This window comes from Erpetoichthys calabaricus, chromosome 3, assembly GCF_900747795.2.
Source record: "Erpetoichthys calabaricus chromosome 3, fErpCal1.3, whole genome shotgun sequence".
Classification (NCBI taxonomy): Eukaryota; Metazoa; Chordata; class Cladistia; order Polypteriformes; family Polypteridae; genus Erpetoichthys; species Erpetoichthys calabaricus.
The window spans coordinates 117,378,740-117,396,838 of record NC_041396.2 but is presented as its reverse complement, the minus strand read 5'-3'; the positions used below and the strand labels follow the sequence as shown (position 1 = coordinate 117,396,838).

Sequence of the window (18,099 nt, the reverse complement as noted above, 5' to 3'; positions counted from 1 at the left end):
AACCAATGATATTACCTCTATTCCTTCCTTTACAAACTCAGGTAAGACTCTGACTCATTGCTTCCTACATCCAGCTCACTGCTTGACATGGTCGTAACTTCTACTCTATACTAGACACCTCAGTGCTTATAGGGGATGGTTGAAACAAAGGGCTAGAGCAATCCCTTCTACTCCAAAAGGGTAACAAGGGCTGTACAGAAAAATTAGGATATTCTCTGTAACAGTAGTTGGATAATGGGTGCCATTGGTTGAAACCTTGTTAATATAGCAAGTGCACAAGAAGAAGAAGACTTGATTTGATTTTGCCTTGCTAACAATGAGAGCAGACACATCACCAATCAACCCAGAAGATATAATTTTGCCAGTGTGTTTAAAAACCTTGAAAAGAAACTACTGTGCTTCCCCGAGCCAGAAGGTGTAATCAAGATGGAGGAGATGAGCTCCTGAAACAAAGTAACCAAAATAAACAGCATGGTGAAAATTCTTCCACATGTCTGGAAAAAGCTGACCAGGAAAGGAAGAAAGCCTTGCTTACCTCAAACCATAACCGCCAATCTATTAATTTTAATTTAAATAGGGGGCTCCTCTCTTGCCAACCCCCAGGATGCTCCTCCTATTAGAGAAAGCAATTTTATTTAGAGATGGTATATATAAGAGTATTTGGGGTGCTGGAGGAAGATGGTTTGGTCCTTAGTTATTAGAGACAGAAAATCAGTTACTTGAGTATTTCACTACAACTCTCTATTTTAAATACCAATGAATAATAAAACAAAGTAAAAAGTAAAAGTAAATTTCATTAATGCCTCATCAAAAACAATATTATGAATTACTTTATCCTCTAACTAACATTCTATAAATTTTTCTTTTTTTCTCTTAATTTTCTCTTTTTCTTTTATTGGATGATTCTCTTTGTTCATGGTTTTTATACAGCTCTTCTTTGTTAATTTTCTTTTTTTTCGACGTTCGACATTCATTATCAGCTCTTGCTGCTCTTTTTTTGTAACATTTGATATTATTGAATAGATATTTTACTTTTCTGCCTTGCCATTATAACTGAGTACACTGAAGGGCGAATTAGCACTGAGAGTGTTATGGAGTGGTACAGAGAGAGGATGTGTGCTGTAGGAGTAATGATTAGACAGGCAGTGTGGAGGGGAGTGGTACAAGGCTGAAAAACACAGACACAATGGAAAACTTTTTTAATATAATAGAGAGATAGATAGAACAAAGTCAGTTAATATATTATAGTATTGGTGTCACTGTAACTGAATTGTAATAAACTTGTTAAGGATAAGTTCTGTCTATTATGAGCTTGTGATCCTATATCCTGTAAGAAAGTGACGAGTAGCATCTCACACACACAAGCACTCACGCACAGGGTTCCCCCAACACAGTCCAGTCTGATAAGCCAACACAGAGTCTAAGTGTGAATAAATGAATAGTACAGTGCGAACACAAGAAGCTTAGTAACTAGCTAAAAACATATCTATCTTGAACACATGACTTGAAAAACCAAAATCCATAAGTTATGTGCCTTTTTCTATAAGAAAGAAAATGATGTAAGAAAGAAAAGGATCTACCTAAGCCAAAAGATAGAATTCACACATTATGTTTCTTTTTCTACATTACATAATGTCTTATAAGCTCTAACAATTCTATATTTTGTGTTATTTTCTTTTGAATATACATACTGTATCTATACACATATACATCCATATACATATATATACTTGCATATATCCATCTTCTATTATGCTTATGTTATAAATATGTAATATTTCAGCAAGTGTAAAGTAAGTCTTTAGCCACATCTGGACCACAAAAGGGAAAGGGAATGTGTTAATGTAAACTTCCACTGATTTAGGAACCTTGTTCATAAATTGTACAGATCTCATCATATTTCTGGCAACCTGGCTGGGAAGTGAAACAGAGATTCCTTGCTCAATCTACATTTAACTTGGTATCTCATGTGGAGGATGTCTAGTTGGCTGTTTGAATTCATTACCACAAACACTGAAGATAAGACTGATAATTAACTGAGTGATCTCCAGTTCCTACAACACTGTGAAAGCATAGTGAAATTCTTATGCCACAGTTGAAAGGATGGTTGCAGGGAAGTATATACAGACAATAAGATAATAAAAAAGTAAATAAGTGCAATAAATAAGAGTAGCAGAGGAATGGCATGATGTACATGGTGCAAAATAGAATTTTTCAGACATATTGTTACATGAAAAGACAATTTACCCTCAGGGATTAATAAACTATCAAATACCAAATGACAAAATTCTAGATCACACAGCTTAAAAGTAGTGTTTAAAAAATGCAGATGATAGTACATATGTATTATACAGCAGAAGTACATAAAAACCAGCAGGAGGGTACTGTACAGGGCACATAAGATCAGGTTACTGAGAGTTCAGTGACCTTATGGCTGGGGGGATGGGGTACAGCATGATTTGAGGCTTCAGTACTGCAGTAGTGTTTTCCAGAAGGCAGAAATGAAGAAAGGGATTGAGCTAAATGGCTAGCTTCAAAAGTGATGGATTCAGCCCTCATCAGACATTCAGTGGAGTACTGTAGCTGAACTGACAGTTCTTCGGAGGAGCTTGCAATCCTGACAATTCAGGTTACCAAACCATACCATGATGCATTTGTTCAGAAAACCCAGTAATGCAGAGGAAGACGTTAACCAGGATTTTGGTTCCCACCTCAAATCTCTAAACTCCTTAAGAAAATGAGCCTTTTTGAGAATGCAGATGGTGTTGACAGGCACTTGGTGATCTGAACAAGCAGGAACCTAAAGCCATTAGCTGTCTGCATGTATGTGGAGTGGAGCATGACTGCCTCTGTTCTTTTTGAAGTCAATAACGGCCTCCTTTGTTTTGTTGACATTCAGGGAGAGGTTGTTGGCAACATGCAGTCAGGCCTATTACCTCTCTCTAATAGGCTGCTTTATCATCGGCACAGAGGAGGCAAATTACAGTGGAGTCATCTGCAAACTTGATGATACTGTTGCTATACAATCATAAGTGAATAGATTGTATAGCAGTGGGTGATGTTCATGTTGATGAACAGTTTAGAAGAGTTCCTGGTGGGAAACTGTGATTTACTGGGGTCTATTTAGCAGGAAATAAAACGCCCAGCCAATGATGGAGTTGCTCAGACTGGAGAGCCTTAACAATGAGATGGTAGGTGCAATGATATTAAAGGCAGAGCTACAGTCAATGAACAGCATTAGAAATGTTTTTCTTTCCTTTGATTTCTCAGAGCAATGTGTAGGATGAGGGAGATGGCATCATCTGCAGATCTGTTGCACTGATATGCAAATTGTAGTGTATCCAGGGTAGCAGGGATGTTCTGGTTAATGTAAATTACAACCTGTTTCTCCAGACAATTTATTACCACGGAGGTTAATATGATAGGCCAATAGTCATAAAGCTCATTTGATACTGAGTTGTGCATGTCCATGTGCACAGCTGTTTAGGTTTTGTAGCTAGCAATTACCTACAGACCATTCCACAGTCAATGCAGATTGCTGCCACCAAAATCATTTTTCAACCTATTTCAGTCATGTATCTTTGTCCGTTTAATCATCTGTAGGTTTGTCCTCTGTAGCTTGTACCTGGAGCTCTTGTAGCACTCCATGTCATGGAAATTAAAAGCAGCAGTCATTCTCACTCAGTCCCAAATGAACAGTGCTATTCACCCAGGGCTTCTGGTTAGGTTAGGCAGAGACATTTGGGGTAGGCACCCACAAATCCATACAGAACCTGATATAATCTATGACTGAGTTGGTTCATTCATCTGAATTTGCAGAGAAATTCTTAAAGACGGACCAATGAGTCAAATCCAAACAGTCTTGAAGTTTGTGATCCACAATCCAGAACTGTACTTCCCTCACTGCCAACTTATTGAGCTTTAGTATCAGTTTGTAAACACGCAGTAGAGGCACTGATGCATGATCAGACTTGCCAAAGTGTGATTACAGGATAGACTTGTAAGTGCTTTTAATTATGGTGTAGCAGTGTCCGTTTGCCCCTGATGGGGCAGCAGACGTGCTAGTAGAACCTGGGGAAGACTTTCTTGAGGTTGCAGTGGCTGAAAGTCCCCTGCAATGATGGAGTGCTGGCTCTCTTGCTTACAGATGGCTGCACACATTTTTTTCCAGCTCAGCCACAGCCAGACCTTCAATTTATGTCAATATATGTGAGTGGACTTTGCTTGACAGGTTGCTTTTCTCATTCCTTAGGTGGCAAGTCATAAAGATTCACATTGTTTATAAGGCACAATTTGTCTAAAAAGCATTGCTTTGCATCCAGATTCAATATATTCCTCCTGTTTCTCCCTTTTGTTGTCCATTTGCTTTTACTTAAATAAAACTGTTGTGGTTTCACAAAGTATGTCACTATTACAGGCATTCTTTATTGCAAACAAACAAATACAGTACAATCATCTAGAGATGGAACCCATGCCCCACAGTACAATGTAGTGTGACATATCACTCATTCCCTACAGAACAGGAGACACTGCCTGAAGTATCATCCACAACCACTGTGAGAGTGCAACTGAAAAAAATTCACACATTTGGAAAAAAAATCTGGCATTGTTGCTTATTTGTCTGAACACCAAATGTGCTATATACATTGTGATCGCTGCTGTAGGGGGATGTGGCAGCCCCTCAGAAACCCCCTCTTAAACGTTATTCAATGAGAAACAAACTCACTCTTACATCTCCTCTTTGTGGTATCAGCTACCGGCTTGCTGGCTTGCCACGCAACGTGCTCTTCATGCAGGGCTTCAAACATTTAAAAGACCGAACACAGCCATCCTGAGGTCTCACTCTCCTGTTCTGGCTGCTGGACCCCCTCAATGAAGCAGACTTTTTTTCTTTTGAGCAAGAGTTGGGGTCGATGCGTCAAGTTTGGCAGCTGTTCCTTGTGAGGTTGGACTGCCTCTGTAAGAGACTTGTATTTGTATCTGGCAGAACAGCAATAAAGTTTCTACTTGTTGGAAAACCTGCTGAACTCTCCTTTGAAACTTTGTGACCCAAGCTTGACAAGTGGTACCAGGTGGGGTGTTGCACAGATGGATTCTCAGTATGCTCCATAGTTGGACCCTCAGTACATTCCCCTACCTCCAGATCTGGAGGATCTGCCTCCTCTTCCAGCTATTCACCCCAGAGACATGCTTGTAAAGATAGGCACTAAGGACGACCCAGAGGGTTTCATCCTCGGATTTGAGTACATGGCAATATTGATGCGCTGGGACAGATCAAACTGGGCTGGCATCGTTACCCCGTATTTATCTGGGGATGTCCTGCTGGTCTTGCGAAACCTCCCTCTTGAGAAAATTGGGAGATTATGACTTCTTGAAGCAGCAAATTCTACTCCATACAAGTGCAAGCTCCCTTGCCAAGGGGATCGCCCTGATCGTCCTTATTGCCCTGTCCATGCTCAGCTGCAGGACCTGCTTCATCTTATCCAAGGCTGGTTCCGAGGAGACGCCATCGAGCGCATAGTGCAAAAGGTCGCCATTAAAGCAGTGCTGTCTGGGATAGCTGAAGAGCTCCGGGATGAGTTGCTGTAGCATGATATTGACTCACTGAATGTCTTGGCTTGTAGCTTGGAAGGCACCCAGGCAGCTTGGATGCAGGGAGGATGCTCTTGTCCAGCTCCTAGCCCTCCCCAGCCACCAAAGCTCCTTCCTACAGGCAACTGCCACCCCTTCATGCTTCAGCCACAGCAGGAGCAGCCTGCCCTCGCCAGGCACCCTTCCCTTGCCCAGACACCCAGGGCTGCCAATGTTGTTGTCAAGGGCCCTCCTGAGAGAATTCCAAATGGAAGATACCGTCATGGGAATTCCAGTGCTGGGACCAAGCTCAGATGCTTCTGCTGTGACTAGATTGGACAGGAATGTAACCTCTCCCCTGCTCACTCCATGGAAGTCAGCTTGGTTGAGGTGTGTTGCTCCCCGGTCCCCACTAAGTCTCTGAAGAAAGACAGTCGTTTCAGGGTGTCTGTCACATTGGCTGGCCGGGAGATCCCTTTGTTGGACTCAGGTAGTGACCTCTGTGTGATCCATCATGACTGGCTGCGGGAGACTCCTTCATCTGGCACGGAGCAAGTGAGCATATGCTGTGTTCATGGTGATGAGACTGTGTTGTTTCCTTTGAAGTATAAGGATGAAATCGGACTGCAGTCTGGACTGCTATATCTCTTTCCTGCCCTTGGCCCTTGCTGCTAGGGAAGAGAAATACCCTATTTCCTAGGGTCTTGGCTGACTTCAAAGCGCTGGCACCGACTCTCCCAGGGGCTTTTGAGGGAGTGGAGGGGCTAGTGGCTAACAGAGTTGACCAGGATACTGGCCTGGAAATTGAAACTGACTTCTCCAGTGAGGGAGACTCCTCAGATTTTCTCGAGCAGCTGCCTGGACCTTCTTCCTCTTCAGAGGCAGCTGCTGCCCCAGCACCCCAGAGGCCTCGGCTAGCAAGAAGACGGATTTTGCACACTTGCAGCAAGCAGACAGCTCCTTGGAGTTTGCATTTAAGCAGGCTTATGCCGCCGGTGACTTCTATTAGGCAGACTGTGAGACCCCCGGTTTCAAAACTCCTCACTTTCTTATTCAAAGTGGCTTCCGTTATTGGGTGGTCTCCGATCACGTTGGGGGCGGTCTGATTGAACAGCTGGTTGTCCCAGCTGAATGTAGGGAAATAATATTTTCAATGGCTCATGCACACATCTTGGGCGGTCATCTGGGCACTGAAAAGACTACGGAGTGCAACTCAAAGCAGTTCTATTGGCTGAATATGGACAGGGATGTTAAACAGTTCTGTAAGTCTTGCCCTGACTGGCAGGTGGTCTCTACTCACAGACCTCCAAGGGCTCCTCTTTCCCCGATGCCTATTTTAGACGTTCCCTTTCAATGGGTTGGGTTGGATATTGTTGGCCCCCTCCCTAAGAGTAAGAATGGGTATCAATATATTCTCGTGCTGATTGATTATGCAACACGGTATCCTGAAGTGGCTGCTCTTTGGAAAACCAACTCCTCATTTATTGCAAAGGCTCTGTGTGAGATCTTTACCCGCACTGGCATTCCCCATGAGATTCTGACTGACCAGGGCATGCCCTTTAACTTCACGTGTCATGAAACAGTTGTGACAGCCTTGCCATTAAAAGGCTGAGCACCACTGTTTACCATCCGCAAATGAAGAGCCTGATGGAGCAGTTTAACAAGACTTTAAATCAGATGATCAGGCGGGTTGCTCATGATGACCCGACATCCTGGGACTCTGTTTTCCCCTTCCTGATGTTCGCGTTTCAGTAATCACCACAGGCTTCCACAAGCTTGAGTCCCTTTGAGTTGCTGTTTAACAGGCGTCTGTGGGGTGTGTTGGATAATATTCTTTAGGAATGGACTGGTGTGTGTTCTAATGCTAAAAGCCCTAGCTTTGCAGACCATGTTCTTTCTCTGCAGGATCATATTTCTAGGCTTTTTTTCTATTGCTGTGGAGCACCAGCAGTGTGAACAGGATGCCCAAAAACACCATTATTATAAGCAGAGCAAACTTTTGAATTCAAGTCTGGTGATTGTGTCGTGCCTCTAATTCCTTCTGATTTGCATAAGTTCCTCGTGATATGGCAGGGTCCTGCTGTAGTTGAGAAGCATATGGGGCCAATAAATCACAAAGTCAGGATACCTGGCAGACGGAGGCCCGTGCAGGTTTTGCATGTTAATCTCTTGAAAGAGTGGCATGAACCTCAGGAGGTGCTGTTGTCTGTGGCTGCTGTGTCCCAGACAGATGTTGCTATTGGTGACAATTTGACTGACTCAGAGAAAGCAGAGTTGCTGTCTCTGATAAGTCGGAACACTGATGTCTTTTCCACCATGCCAGGCCTGACTGGGCTTGCCAAACATAAGATTATTATGGAGCCTAGTATTAAGGTGCAGATGCGCCCTTTTCGGATACCTAAGGCAAAATGGAATGTAGTGTGCAATGAAGTTAGACAGATGCTTGAACAGGGTGTTATTCGTGAAAGTAAATCAACTGGTGTAGTCCAATTGTTTTGGTCACAAATCCTGATGTTTCGGTTCTGTATCGATTTTAGATGCTTAAATAAGGTTTACGAATTTGATGCTTATACTATGCCCTGTCTTGACTGAGTTATTGAAGAAATTGGGATAGGCATCGTATATCTCTACGCTTGATCTTACCAAAGAGTACTGGCAGGTGCCTCTTGAAGCTTCCAGTTGTCATAAAACAGCATTTGCCACACGTGACGGGTTATACGAGGTTTACAAGGCTCCCGTTTGGTCTGCATGGCGCCCCTCTTACTTTCCAGCGTATGATGAGACTTGTGGTTTGTATCTGGCAGAATAGCAATAGAGTTTCTACTACTTGGAAAACCTGCTGAACTTTCCTGTGCCACTTTGTGACCCAAGCTTGACAATTATATATATATATATATATATATATATATATACATACTGTACACCCCAATACCCCCCCCCCCCCCCCGATCACACTGAATTAGCCACCTCCCCCACCACGTAATTTTTTGCTATATATTGCCTTTGATTCTTGTAAGTCTAAGCATTATCCTCTGATGAAGACCCCTGGCAGGGGTTGAAAGCTCAGGAATAAAAACTACTTTATGATACATGATTAATTTTTTCTCCCTTTGTGGAGCTCCAGCTGCAAATATATATATATATATATATACTGTATATATATATAATATATATATATATATATATATATATATCACTATTATAAAAAAATCGTGGGGACGAGACAAGACTTTTTATCCTGCGACGACACAAGATCTTTTCAAGAGAGACACTTTCACGTCCCGCAAGACAGTCAAGTCACGTCATACTTACAACCTTTCGAAGCAAGTCCCGCGAGACGGTGACTTTTGCATGTCACACCCTACTTACAACTCACTTTCATGTCCCACGAGACGGTCAAGTCACGTCATACTTACAACCTTTGTAAGCCACGAGACGGTGACTTTTGCAAGTAATGCCCTACTTACAACCATTTTCAAACAAGAAAAGTAGTGTTTTCTTCTCAATGAAAAGCGAGCAAAGTGAGCAGGGGGGTGAAGCCTCCAAGTATATATATTTAAACAAATCTTAATTTTTTATTTCCAAGCTAAAGTGCCATACTTACTTACACATATTGTTAAAAGAGGGGCTGGTGGTGTTCCGTTGCTAGCAAATTAGTTAACAAAGGCATTAGTGACATATTAACCATTCAATTGGTTTGTGCAGGTTTATTTAACTCATAACTACTGTATATACTCATGTATAAGTCGGGTCTTGAAACCTGAAAAATCGATCATAAAATCAGGCCCCAACTTATACGCCACTTTCAAAAATGCAACATTTATTTTTTTTTTTAACATTTTCTTGCCTCCTCCAATCTCACATCAGTTTTCTCAGACACATCAAATTTTGTTGCAGCAGCGCAGTTACCAATTTCTTTCACTACTACAACAACGTTTAATTTTAAACCAGCTTCATATTTTCTTCTGATTGAACACTCCATCCAAGGGATGCTCTTACGATAAAGGTGTATGAAGGTGTGAGATACAGAAAACACAAATCAGTGCAAACATTGCAATAGTTTGGGGTATTGTTATGTGGTCACGTAGGCACAATAGAGAGAGAGAGAGACAGAGAGAGGTTAGGAGCACGCAAGCTGATACAGCGCATTGCCGCACCCACATAGAAAAAAGAAGGCAGTGTGCTCTGTGGTTACTCTCTCAGGTGGGTATTAGTATATCATAATCCCTTGTACCATCAGTGTGAGTTTTCTGCATTCAACTTATATGACCGACATTATAAAAAATCAGAAATTATACTGTAAAATCAAGTCCCGACTTATCCATGGGAGAACTTATCCGCAAGTATATATGATAATTCTGTCAGCTAGTTCTGGTTGTATGTACATATGCGTGGACTAAAGTGAACCTTGCTTGTGTCACACACATCTGAGTAGGAGACAACTAAAGGGTATGAATAATAGTAATTCCATATCCGGTGGGGTGCACTGACTGTCTTTCTCAATCCCTTACAGATCATTCTTGGGAAATCCCGCCGGGTTTTGGCACCTTAGATGACCACACTTCTGGCTCTGGCACCTTCGATGATGTCACTTCCAGTTTCGGCACCTCAAAAGACATCACTTCTGGTTCCGGTGCCTTTGATGATGCCACTTCTGGTGCTGGCATATAAAGATGCCATCTTTGCTGGCATGAGTCAGTTCAGTTGTGGACTCCGATCTATAAAGATCTGTGCTTATTTCAACCTTTTTGCAGCCAGGACATAATATATGAGTGCCTGCCCCAAACCTTCATGTTGTCTCTGTGAAATCTTTGTGACAGTGGTGCAGTCAGCAGGATGGAGAAAGCCCAGACGAAAACTGGACTGGACCTGAGTTATAACCAGGTGGGAGAGTACCGGGGCCACGTTTCCCGATTGAGGGGTTCATCCCATGGTTCAGAGAGACCCGGTGCAGACCTCCACACCCTATATATTTTCCGGGCCTGTAAAATTACAAAGGGTGAGTGTAGAGGAGACACACAGAAGTGGGCTGGTTTTTATGGGGGAAGCGAAAAGGGATTTATTATGCTCTCTCAGAGGAAAGAGCTGTCCTCCCCAATGGGGCTGGGGGTGCCAGATAAATGTGGTGCATCACCAGACCACCAGGTGAAGACATTACAGGCTTGGAAATTCGACCCAGAGGCAAGCTTTTGCTCTCTGGGAAATGGTGGTGGCATGGCTAAGGCCATTTGATTGTTCCACCTTTCAAATCGTCCCAAAAAGTAGCCCGTTTTTCCTAATAATGAACCTTCCCGATCATTTCACCCAGCCAGTCTGGGGAGACTTCCGTAATACGGATGAGCTCATTCGTCTAGTCATATCATCAAAGACAGCCTCGCAATCCGAGAGGACCAGAATGGTCCTTTAGTGGACACTATGGGGATTACATCCCACACAATTTGCCTCCTCTATATGAATTGGGAGCCTGTACTGAGGTCCCAGTTCCGCGGGTGCGAACTCACTTGGGGATAAGGTGGGATGTAAGTGGAGAGAGAGGAGGGGTTGTGTGCACTTTCAAACCCCCTGTTGGTATCCCATACGGGAGTAGTAATCGTCAATGGCTTTAAGTATTACTTGTACTCACAGAGAACTCCGACATTATAAAACCTCCCTATGTTTCATCAGCCATGGAGGATCACTGAAAAAATTCCCTGTAGCGGTCCTCCCGAATCCCACCCTTTTGTTGTTATTCTGGGGTGGGGACTGGTCTAATAATAAATGCGGTGTAGTACTGAATACTCCCTGACCTAATTTAGGCCTAGTAATAGAAGGGAATGGTCCATCTCAGGTTGTCTCCACGGTGTGTACTCAGCCGGCAGAGACAGATACGGGAAACAAAGAGGTGGATGGGGAGGTCCGTGACCGTCGCAGGCCATTACATCATCAGCATATGCCTCGACAAGTCGGGATGAATCCCTGCTCCTTGAGGTCAGACCAGACCCTCTCTCTGAAATACATTTTCAATTTAGAGAGATACTGGCTTCGTTTAAGAGGGAGCAATGGAATGACGACTCCCTAAAGTTTGCTAAGAATGCAGTAGTACTCGTCAATGGCACACCATCAGCCCATGCCACGGGGTCCTCACTTTGTAATAAAAATTATCTATTATATCGGGTCATGGAGCATTAGGGGAGGATCGGAAGTTGTTGTTAATCCATGTACCTACTGGCGGTAGGTTTGTGAATTAGCACACACCCACCTCCTAGGAGGTCATTTGGGCACTGAAAAGACATTAGAGCGTATTAAACTCCGATTCTATTGGCCGGGGAATTAACGAGGAGGTTCACCGATCTTGTATCTCTTCCCAGAGTGTCAATTGAAGCAAATTCTAGGAGGGACTGTGCACCTCTCGTTCTCCTTCCCTTGATTGATGTCCCATTTGAAAGAATTGGGGTCGATATAGTAGGACCATTAGAGCCTTCAGCCCCGAGGACATAAATATATGGATTATGCGACCTGATACCCAGAAGCTGTTCCTTTGCGCTCAGCTACAACTAAAGCTATCGCACGGGAACTAGTAGGGGTCTTTTGTGCAAGTGGCATCCCCTAAGGAAGTCCTTACGGATCAAGGAACGCCTTTACCTCGGAGACATTCAAGGAGAGGGCCAATTTACTTAAAATAAAGCACTTAAAGACCATGGTGTATCATCCTCAAAACCGACGGTCTCGTTGAGAGTTCAATCAGTCTCTCAAACAGATGGGATCAACTCCTTCCCTCGTTCTCTTTGCCTCTTTGCCCAAGCTTCTACGGGGTTCTCGCTTTTCAAATTATTATATGGACGACAACCCTGGGGTATATTGGATATTTTAAAAGAAGGCTGGGAAGGAGAGGCTCTTCTCACTATAAATATTTTGGAATATATTGCGCAGTTACGCGATAGATTTGAAAAAATCCCACCTATACTAAAGACTCACATGGAGGAGGCACAAACACTGCAGGCCCACTATTATGACCATGGCACAACACTCCAGGGAATCGGGTCATGGTGTTGGTTCCCACCTCCCATTCCAAATTGCTAGCCCATTGGCAAGGCCCCTGCGAAGTTAAGGAGAGGAAAGGACTGTCGATTATTTGGTTAACAACCTAATTGTCGATCCGAGTGAGCGGATATATCATGTGAACTTGCTGAAACAGTGGAAGGAAAGGGATCCTGATCCCTTCTCCAATCGGCCCCGCTCATTTTTTGCTCAAACTAATATACTTTGGTACCGAATTAGACCCTAGAAAAAGACAGGAGCTTCAACCAGTTATCCTGTCTGTCCCAGAAGTGGTGAATGAAAAACCTGGGAGGACCTCTCTGATTGCCCACCATATTGTGAGAGAACCCGGGGTTATAGTTCGATAGCACCCCTACCGTCTTCCCGAGGCAAAGAAAACAGAAGTGAAGCTTGAAATCAAGCGCATGCTGGACTTAGGTGTGACAGAGGAAAGTCATAGTCCCTGGTCCAGTCCGATAGTCTTGGTTATTAAGCCTGATGGAAGTTGGAGGTTTTGCAATGACTTCCGTCGACTTAATCAAGTCTCCCAGTTTGATGCTTATCCAATGCCTCGAGTGGACAACCTCATTGAGAGGCTTGGACAGGCAAATTATTTGACCACACTTGACATGACAAAGGGTATTGGCAGGTTCCTTTAATGAACTCTGCAAAGGTTAAGACCGCGTTTAGCACCCCTAGTGGACACTGGCAATATTGTGTCCTTCCATTCAGGTTACATGGGGCTCCTGCAACTTTCCAGCGTCTGGTGGATAAAATGCTCCATCCCTATAACGCGTATAGTGCTGCCTATATAGAGGATGTTGTCATTTACTCCAGTACATGGAAGGAACACCTACAGCAGGTCCGAGGGGTATTACGGACGCTTGATAACGCCGGTCTTCGTAAGTTTTCACTCGTTCATCATAAGGGTTATCTCCATGCCAACGCTGATGCTCTTTCTTGTATCCACGACCTCTCAGTCAGAGACACCAACCTGACGGGTCTGGGCTGAAGAGGGGGGGCCTTGTCACACACGTGTGAGTAGGAGACAACTAAAGGGCCTCCGACCAGAGGGCGGCGGGTTGCACTGACTGTCTTTCTCAATCCTTTGCAGACCATTCTTGTGAAATCGCCTTAGATGACCTTACTTCTGGCTCTGGTGGCCTTGATGACGTCACTTCTGGTTCTGGCACCTCAGACGATGTCACTTCCGGTTCCAGTACCTTTGATGATGTCACTTCCTGTTTCGGAACCTCTGATGACATCACCTCCAGTGCCAACATATAAAGATGCCATCTTTGCTGGCATGAGTCAGTTTAGTTGTGAACTCGATCTTTAAAGATCTGTTCTTATTTCAGCCTTTTTGCAGCCAGGACATAATATACGGGTGGCTGCCCCAAACCTTCAGGATGTCTCTGTAATCTTTGTGACACTTGGTTCTTTACAGTACATGATATTGTTGTATTCCTGAGGAAAGTGGTAGTTGGTTGAGAATTTAGCTGTGGTACTAAAGAAAACGTGACACTTTAAAAAATATTTTTTTCTCATTTACTGCCTAAATCTTTCATTGTTATAAGCAACAGCTTGCTGTTTTAGACAGTGTGTACCAGCAAAGCAGCCAGGCAGCTAATGAGAACACACTCCTGTCATCCCATAAGCTGTACTAGGATTAAGGAGATGATGCATGTTGTTGGATGCAGTTAAAAAGGCTGTCATGTTTTGAAATTTTAAGCCTATTAAAATAACAAACAGGGAATGAGACATATGGTTATTTTTCATTATATTTCATGATAGAAAAATAAACATCTTTCTATTGAAAAGTTTCAGCTTTCATTAAGCCATAATTTAGGCACCTTATTTTTATATTCTAAGCTGTAACTTAAGCACCTCATTTCATGTACCTTTGATTACAGAGAAATTAAACTGATACTGAAATGAACGCAAACACTGCAATATAGTAATTTCAAACTAACTGAATCCAGCTGGTTTTGGAGGGCCAAAGTCTTTCCTGGCAGCAAGAGGTGTTCATCGCAGTAAGTGAAAGCTCATTTAAGAAGCACCGTTAATACATGAGGCCCCTGATGAGCCCCAATAAGGGCGAAACCTGTGTCATGTACTCTTTGTATTATTTGGCAGATACTGTATAACATATCTATGACCTGCTTCTCGCAACTGAGAGGACATGGCGGATGTTTGCCGACTGGTCGACTAACTACAAGCTTCACCTTGTAACTAACCACCCAAATAATCAGACTGCATTTCAGACTTAAGAATATATATGCATATCTGAATGGACATACTGTATATATATTCATACTGATCTGTATATATTTATATATATTTGAATCAGCATACTGTATACATCTTGACCAGTTTATCCGAACGGATATATATACAGAAGTACTGAAACAGAAAGGCCAATTACTTTGTTTTTGCCGTGCACTAAAGACATTTGTGTGCAAGATCAAAAGATGAATATGAGAAGAGAGATCAAAATTTTAGCTTTTATTCCCTGATATTTACATGTAGATATGTTAAACAACATAGAATACAGCACATTTTTGTATCAAACCACCCAGTTTTTGAAGTGAACAAAAGTATTGGAACAGAATGTTTTCAACTAAAGTAAAAAATACATAATTTTTTTTTTACATATTCCGTTCTTTGTAATAACTGCATTAAGCCTACAACCCATAGACTTCACCTGCTTTATTGTTTATTCATGGGTTATGCCTTTCCAGGCTTTTACCACAACATCTTTTATTCGTTGTCTGTTTTATGGGGTTTCTTCCTCCAGTCTTCTCTTCAGAAGGTGAAATGCATTTTCATTTGTGTTAAGATCTGGAGATTGACTGGCCACTCTAAAACCTTCCATTTTTTCTGCTTGATGAAGTCCGTTGTTGAGGTGGCAGTGCGTTCTGAATCATTGTCTTGCTGCATAATAAAGTTCCTTCTGATTAGTTTGGATGCATTTCTCAGTAAATGGGTAGACAATATGTTTCTGTAGACTTCTGAGCTGAGTTCATTCTGCTACTACCATCATATTCAGATATTTATGTGACAGCCCTTTGCAATACTGTGCATTACTATATACTATTTACTATACAGCACTCATTTCATAGTTTAAGATGTTCTTTAACCCTGTGTTAATTTTAACACCATATTAAATTAGGCAAGCCCCTTAAAGTATTGTGAACTCTGCAATGTGTGTCTCAATGATGCTTAGAACTATGTTGCTTAGGGCCTTGTGTTACTGTTTGGGAAAACCATGTCTATTGGGAGAAGACATAGATTAAAAAGCAATTCAAAAACAAGACTGCCATAATGGTTCTTTCTCAACAGATGTGTATACATAAAGGGTAGGCAACAGGTGCATTAGACCTTGTCAATGGATAATGTCTCCTGGGAGGAGAACCATAAATTTTGTCACTGAGAAGATGCATGAATTCTTTTCATTTGAAGAAATACAGGCTAAATATATTCAGACTCATGTCTGTTTACATCAGTGGCTCTAGAAATAAAATCAATAATTATAGGTTGTCTCTCTCTCTTGCTCTGAGGATTCTCACTTGGAGAGTTCCTTGGCACACCTGAGAATACGCTCAATCTCCTGGCTGTGTACTGTAGAGCTAGAGTTTGTATTTCTGAATGAGAAAGTTTCCTCAATGTGCTTTCAAGTATCAGGGAGGAGAATGTTTATTGTGTGAATCATAAGTTTTCATCATTTGCATTTAATGCTTATTTCTTACATTTCATTGCAAGATGGTGATCTAATATCAAAAAATAATAACTCTATGTATCAAACACTAGTAACATGCAACATACCATGTGCAACGCCAGCAAAGGCACCAAGTACAGCCATATGGGGCAGGCCTTGGATTGCCAGATGATTGAGAATTTCCATCACTATGTTGTCTCTTTCTCATTTCAAATTTTTAGCACTTCTTTTCTGTTAAATAAAAAAACAAATTAAGGAACTTACGTATGTGATTTTATATACAGATATATAAAAGAGAGAAATGCATATATAAAGCTGGTAACTCTTGAACACTGCTTTAACTAATATTGAATCATTCTGAATAAAATTTGCAAATTAATGGCTTTTTTAACGCAAAATTAATGAGGGTCCACAGTTCTCTGAATGAAAAAACAAAACACAACAACAAATAATAAACATTTATTTGGGAAACCAATGTTTTATATTATTTGAAATTGGAAAAAATCAAATTCTCAGTTAGAGGATCTGTACAAAATTTTTTCAAAACCTGGCAGGATCTGATCAATATTATTTTAGAATAAGAGAAATAACTATTACCGCATTTAATTCCCTTCTCCATCTCTTATTTACATATATATTTATTTCTCCCTTTCCTTTGCTTATTGTTGTCTTATTAAAAAGCCCTAAGCAATTCTCCTTTAGCTAAGCTCTCCTTCTCAGGGGTGGGGTTTGATTTGTCTTTAATTTGTTTGGTTATAAATTGATCTATTTGTATGGAATGATTACAATAAAAATTAATAAAATATTAAAAAAAATAAAAATAAATAAATAAACATTTATTTGCCTCTTTCAGTCCTGCCTTCCTAGATGTTGCCATCCCTGCCTACTGAGTAGGATGACTTATTTATTCCCAATTAAACCTCTCTCCCTCTCACTTCTCTTTTTCAGCTTTTAAACTTCTGCCACCTTTCTCCCACAAGGAAAATTTTACTTCAGCCTCCAACTCTAAGGTAAATAGGCTCTCTGGTATATGGAAGCTTTGTGCCCAGTCCTTTAATCACTTCTAGGCAAGACCCGGACTCACTTCTTGGGCCATAAATGGACTTTGTTGGCCACAGATAGCACAGAGTGGAAAAATTTCTAGTGACTCTAGGTCAGATCAGGTACTGAGGTCAGGTGCTGAGGCTGACCTTACTCTATCTCCCTGTGCACCATCTCATACCCAAGCAGAGCCTGGCAAAATGTACTATGCTTTGCAATAAATGTGTACGCATGTTTCACTACCAGGTCATGCAGAGAAAGAACATGCCAATATTATGAATGGAGAATAACCACATGTGGATCTGAAGAAATGGCAATTTTAAAGACAAGGGGTTCAAAATATGGACAGATCACACTCAATTATACATACATATTCAAAACAAATGCATTTTACAACTTCTGGTAAAATATCTTTTATCTTACTGACTTAGGCATTTCCAAAGAATATGGTATACAGTCTTCAGTGTTTAAACAACTGCCACTAGATGCAAGAAGATGATTAACTCATGATGACCCAATTGAATTCTGTTCACTTGTCAACATGTCTGCTTTTTACATGCTATCAGTATGTCTAATAAAGATAATACAGTATCATCAGAAAAACTTAGTAGCATTTTTTCACAATTTTCCCCTGCACATATAATGTGTCAACAATTTTTTACAATGCATAGTTTTAACCATTATGAAATAATCTTGTATCATGTTCAGGGTTCACTCCTGGTGGCTGAAAAGAAAAGATCTATGTGTAAAAG

The 18,099-nt window shown here is 41.6% G+C and overlaps 1 protein-coding gene across 1 annotated transcript in view; it reads right to left on the bottom strand.

Moving 5' to 3' along the window:
• rgs17 (regulator of G protein signaling 17) overlaps positions 1-18,099 on the bottom strand; it is a 206,298-nt gene that overhangs the window by 137,499 nt on the left and 50,700 nt on the right. Inside the window, exon 3 of the mRNA XM_051924282.1 lies at positions 16,414-16,537. Coding sequence (XP_051780242.1) covers positions 16,414-16,514 — 101 coding nt within the window. The 5' untranslated portion in view covers positions 16,515-16,537. The remainder of the gene's footprint in view (positions 1-16,413; positions 16,538-18,099) is intronic.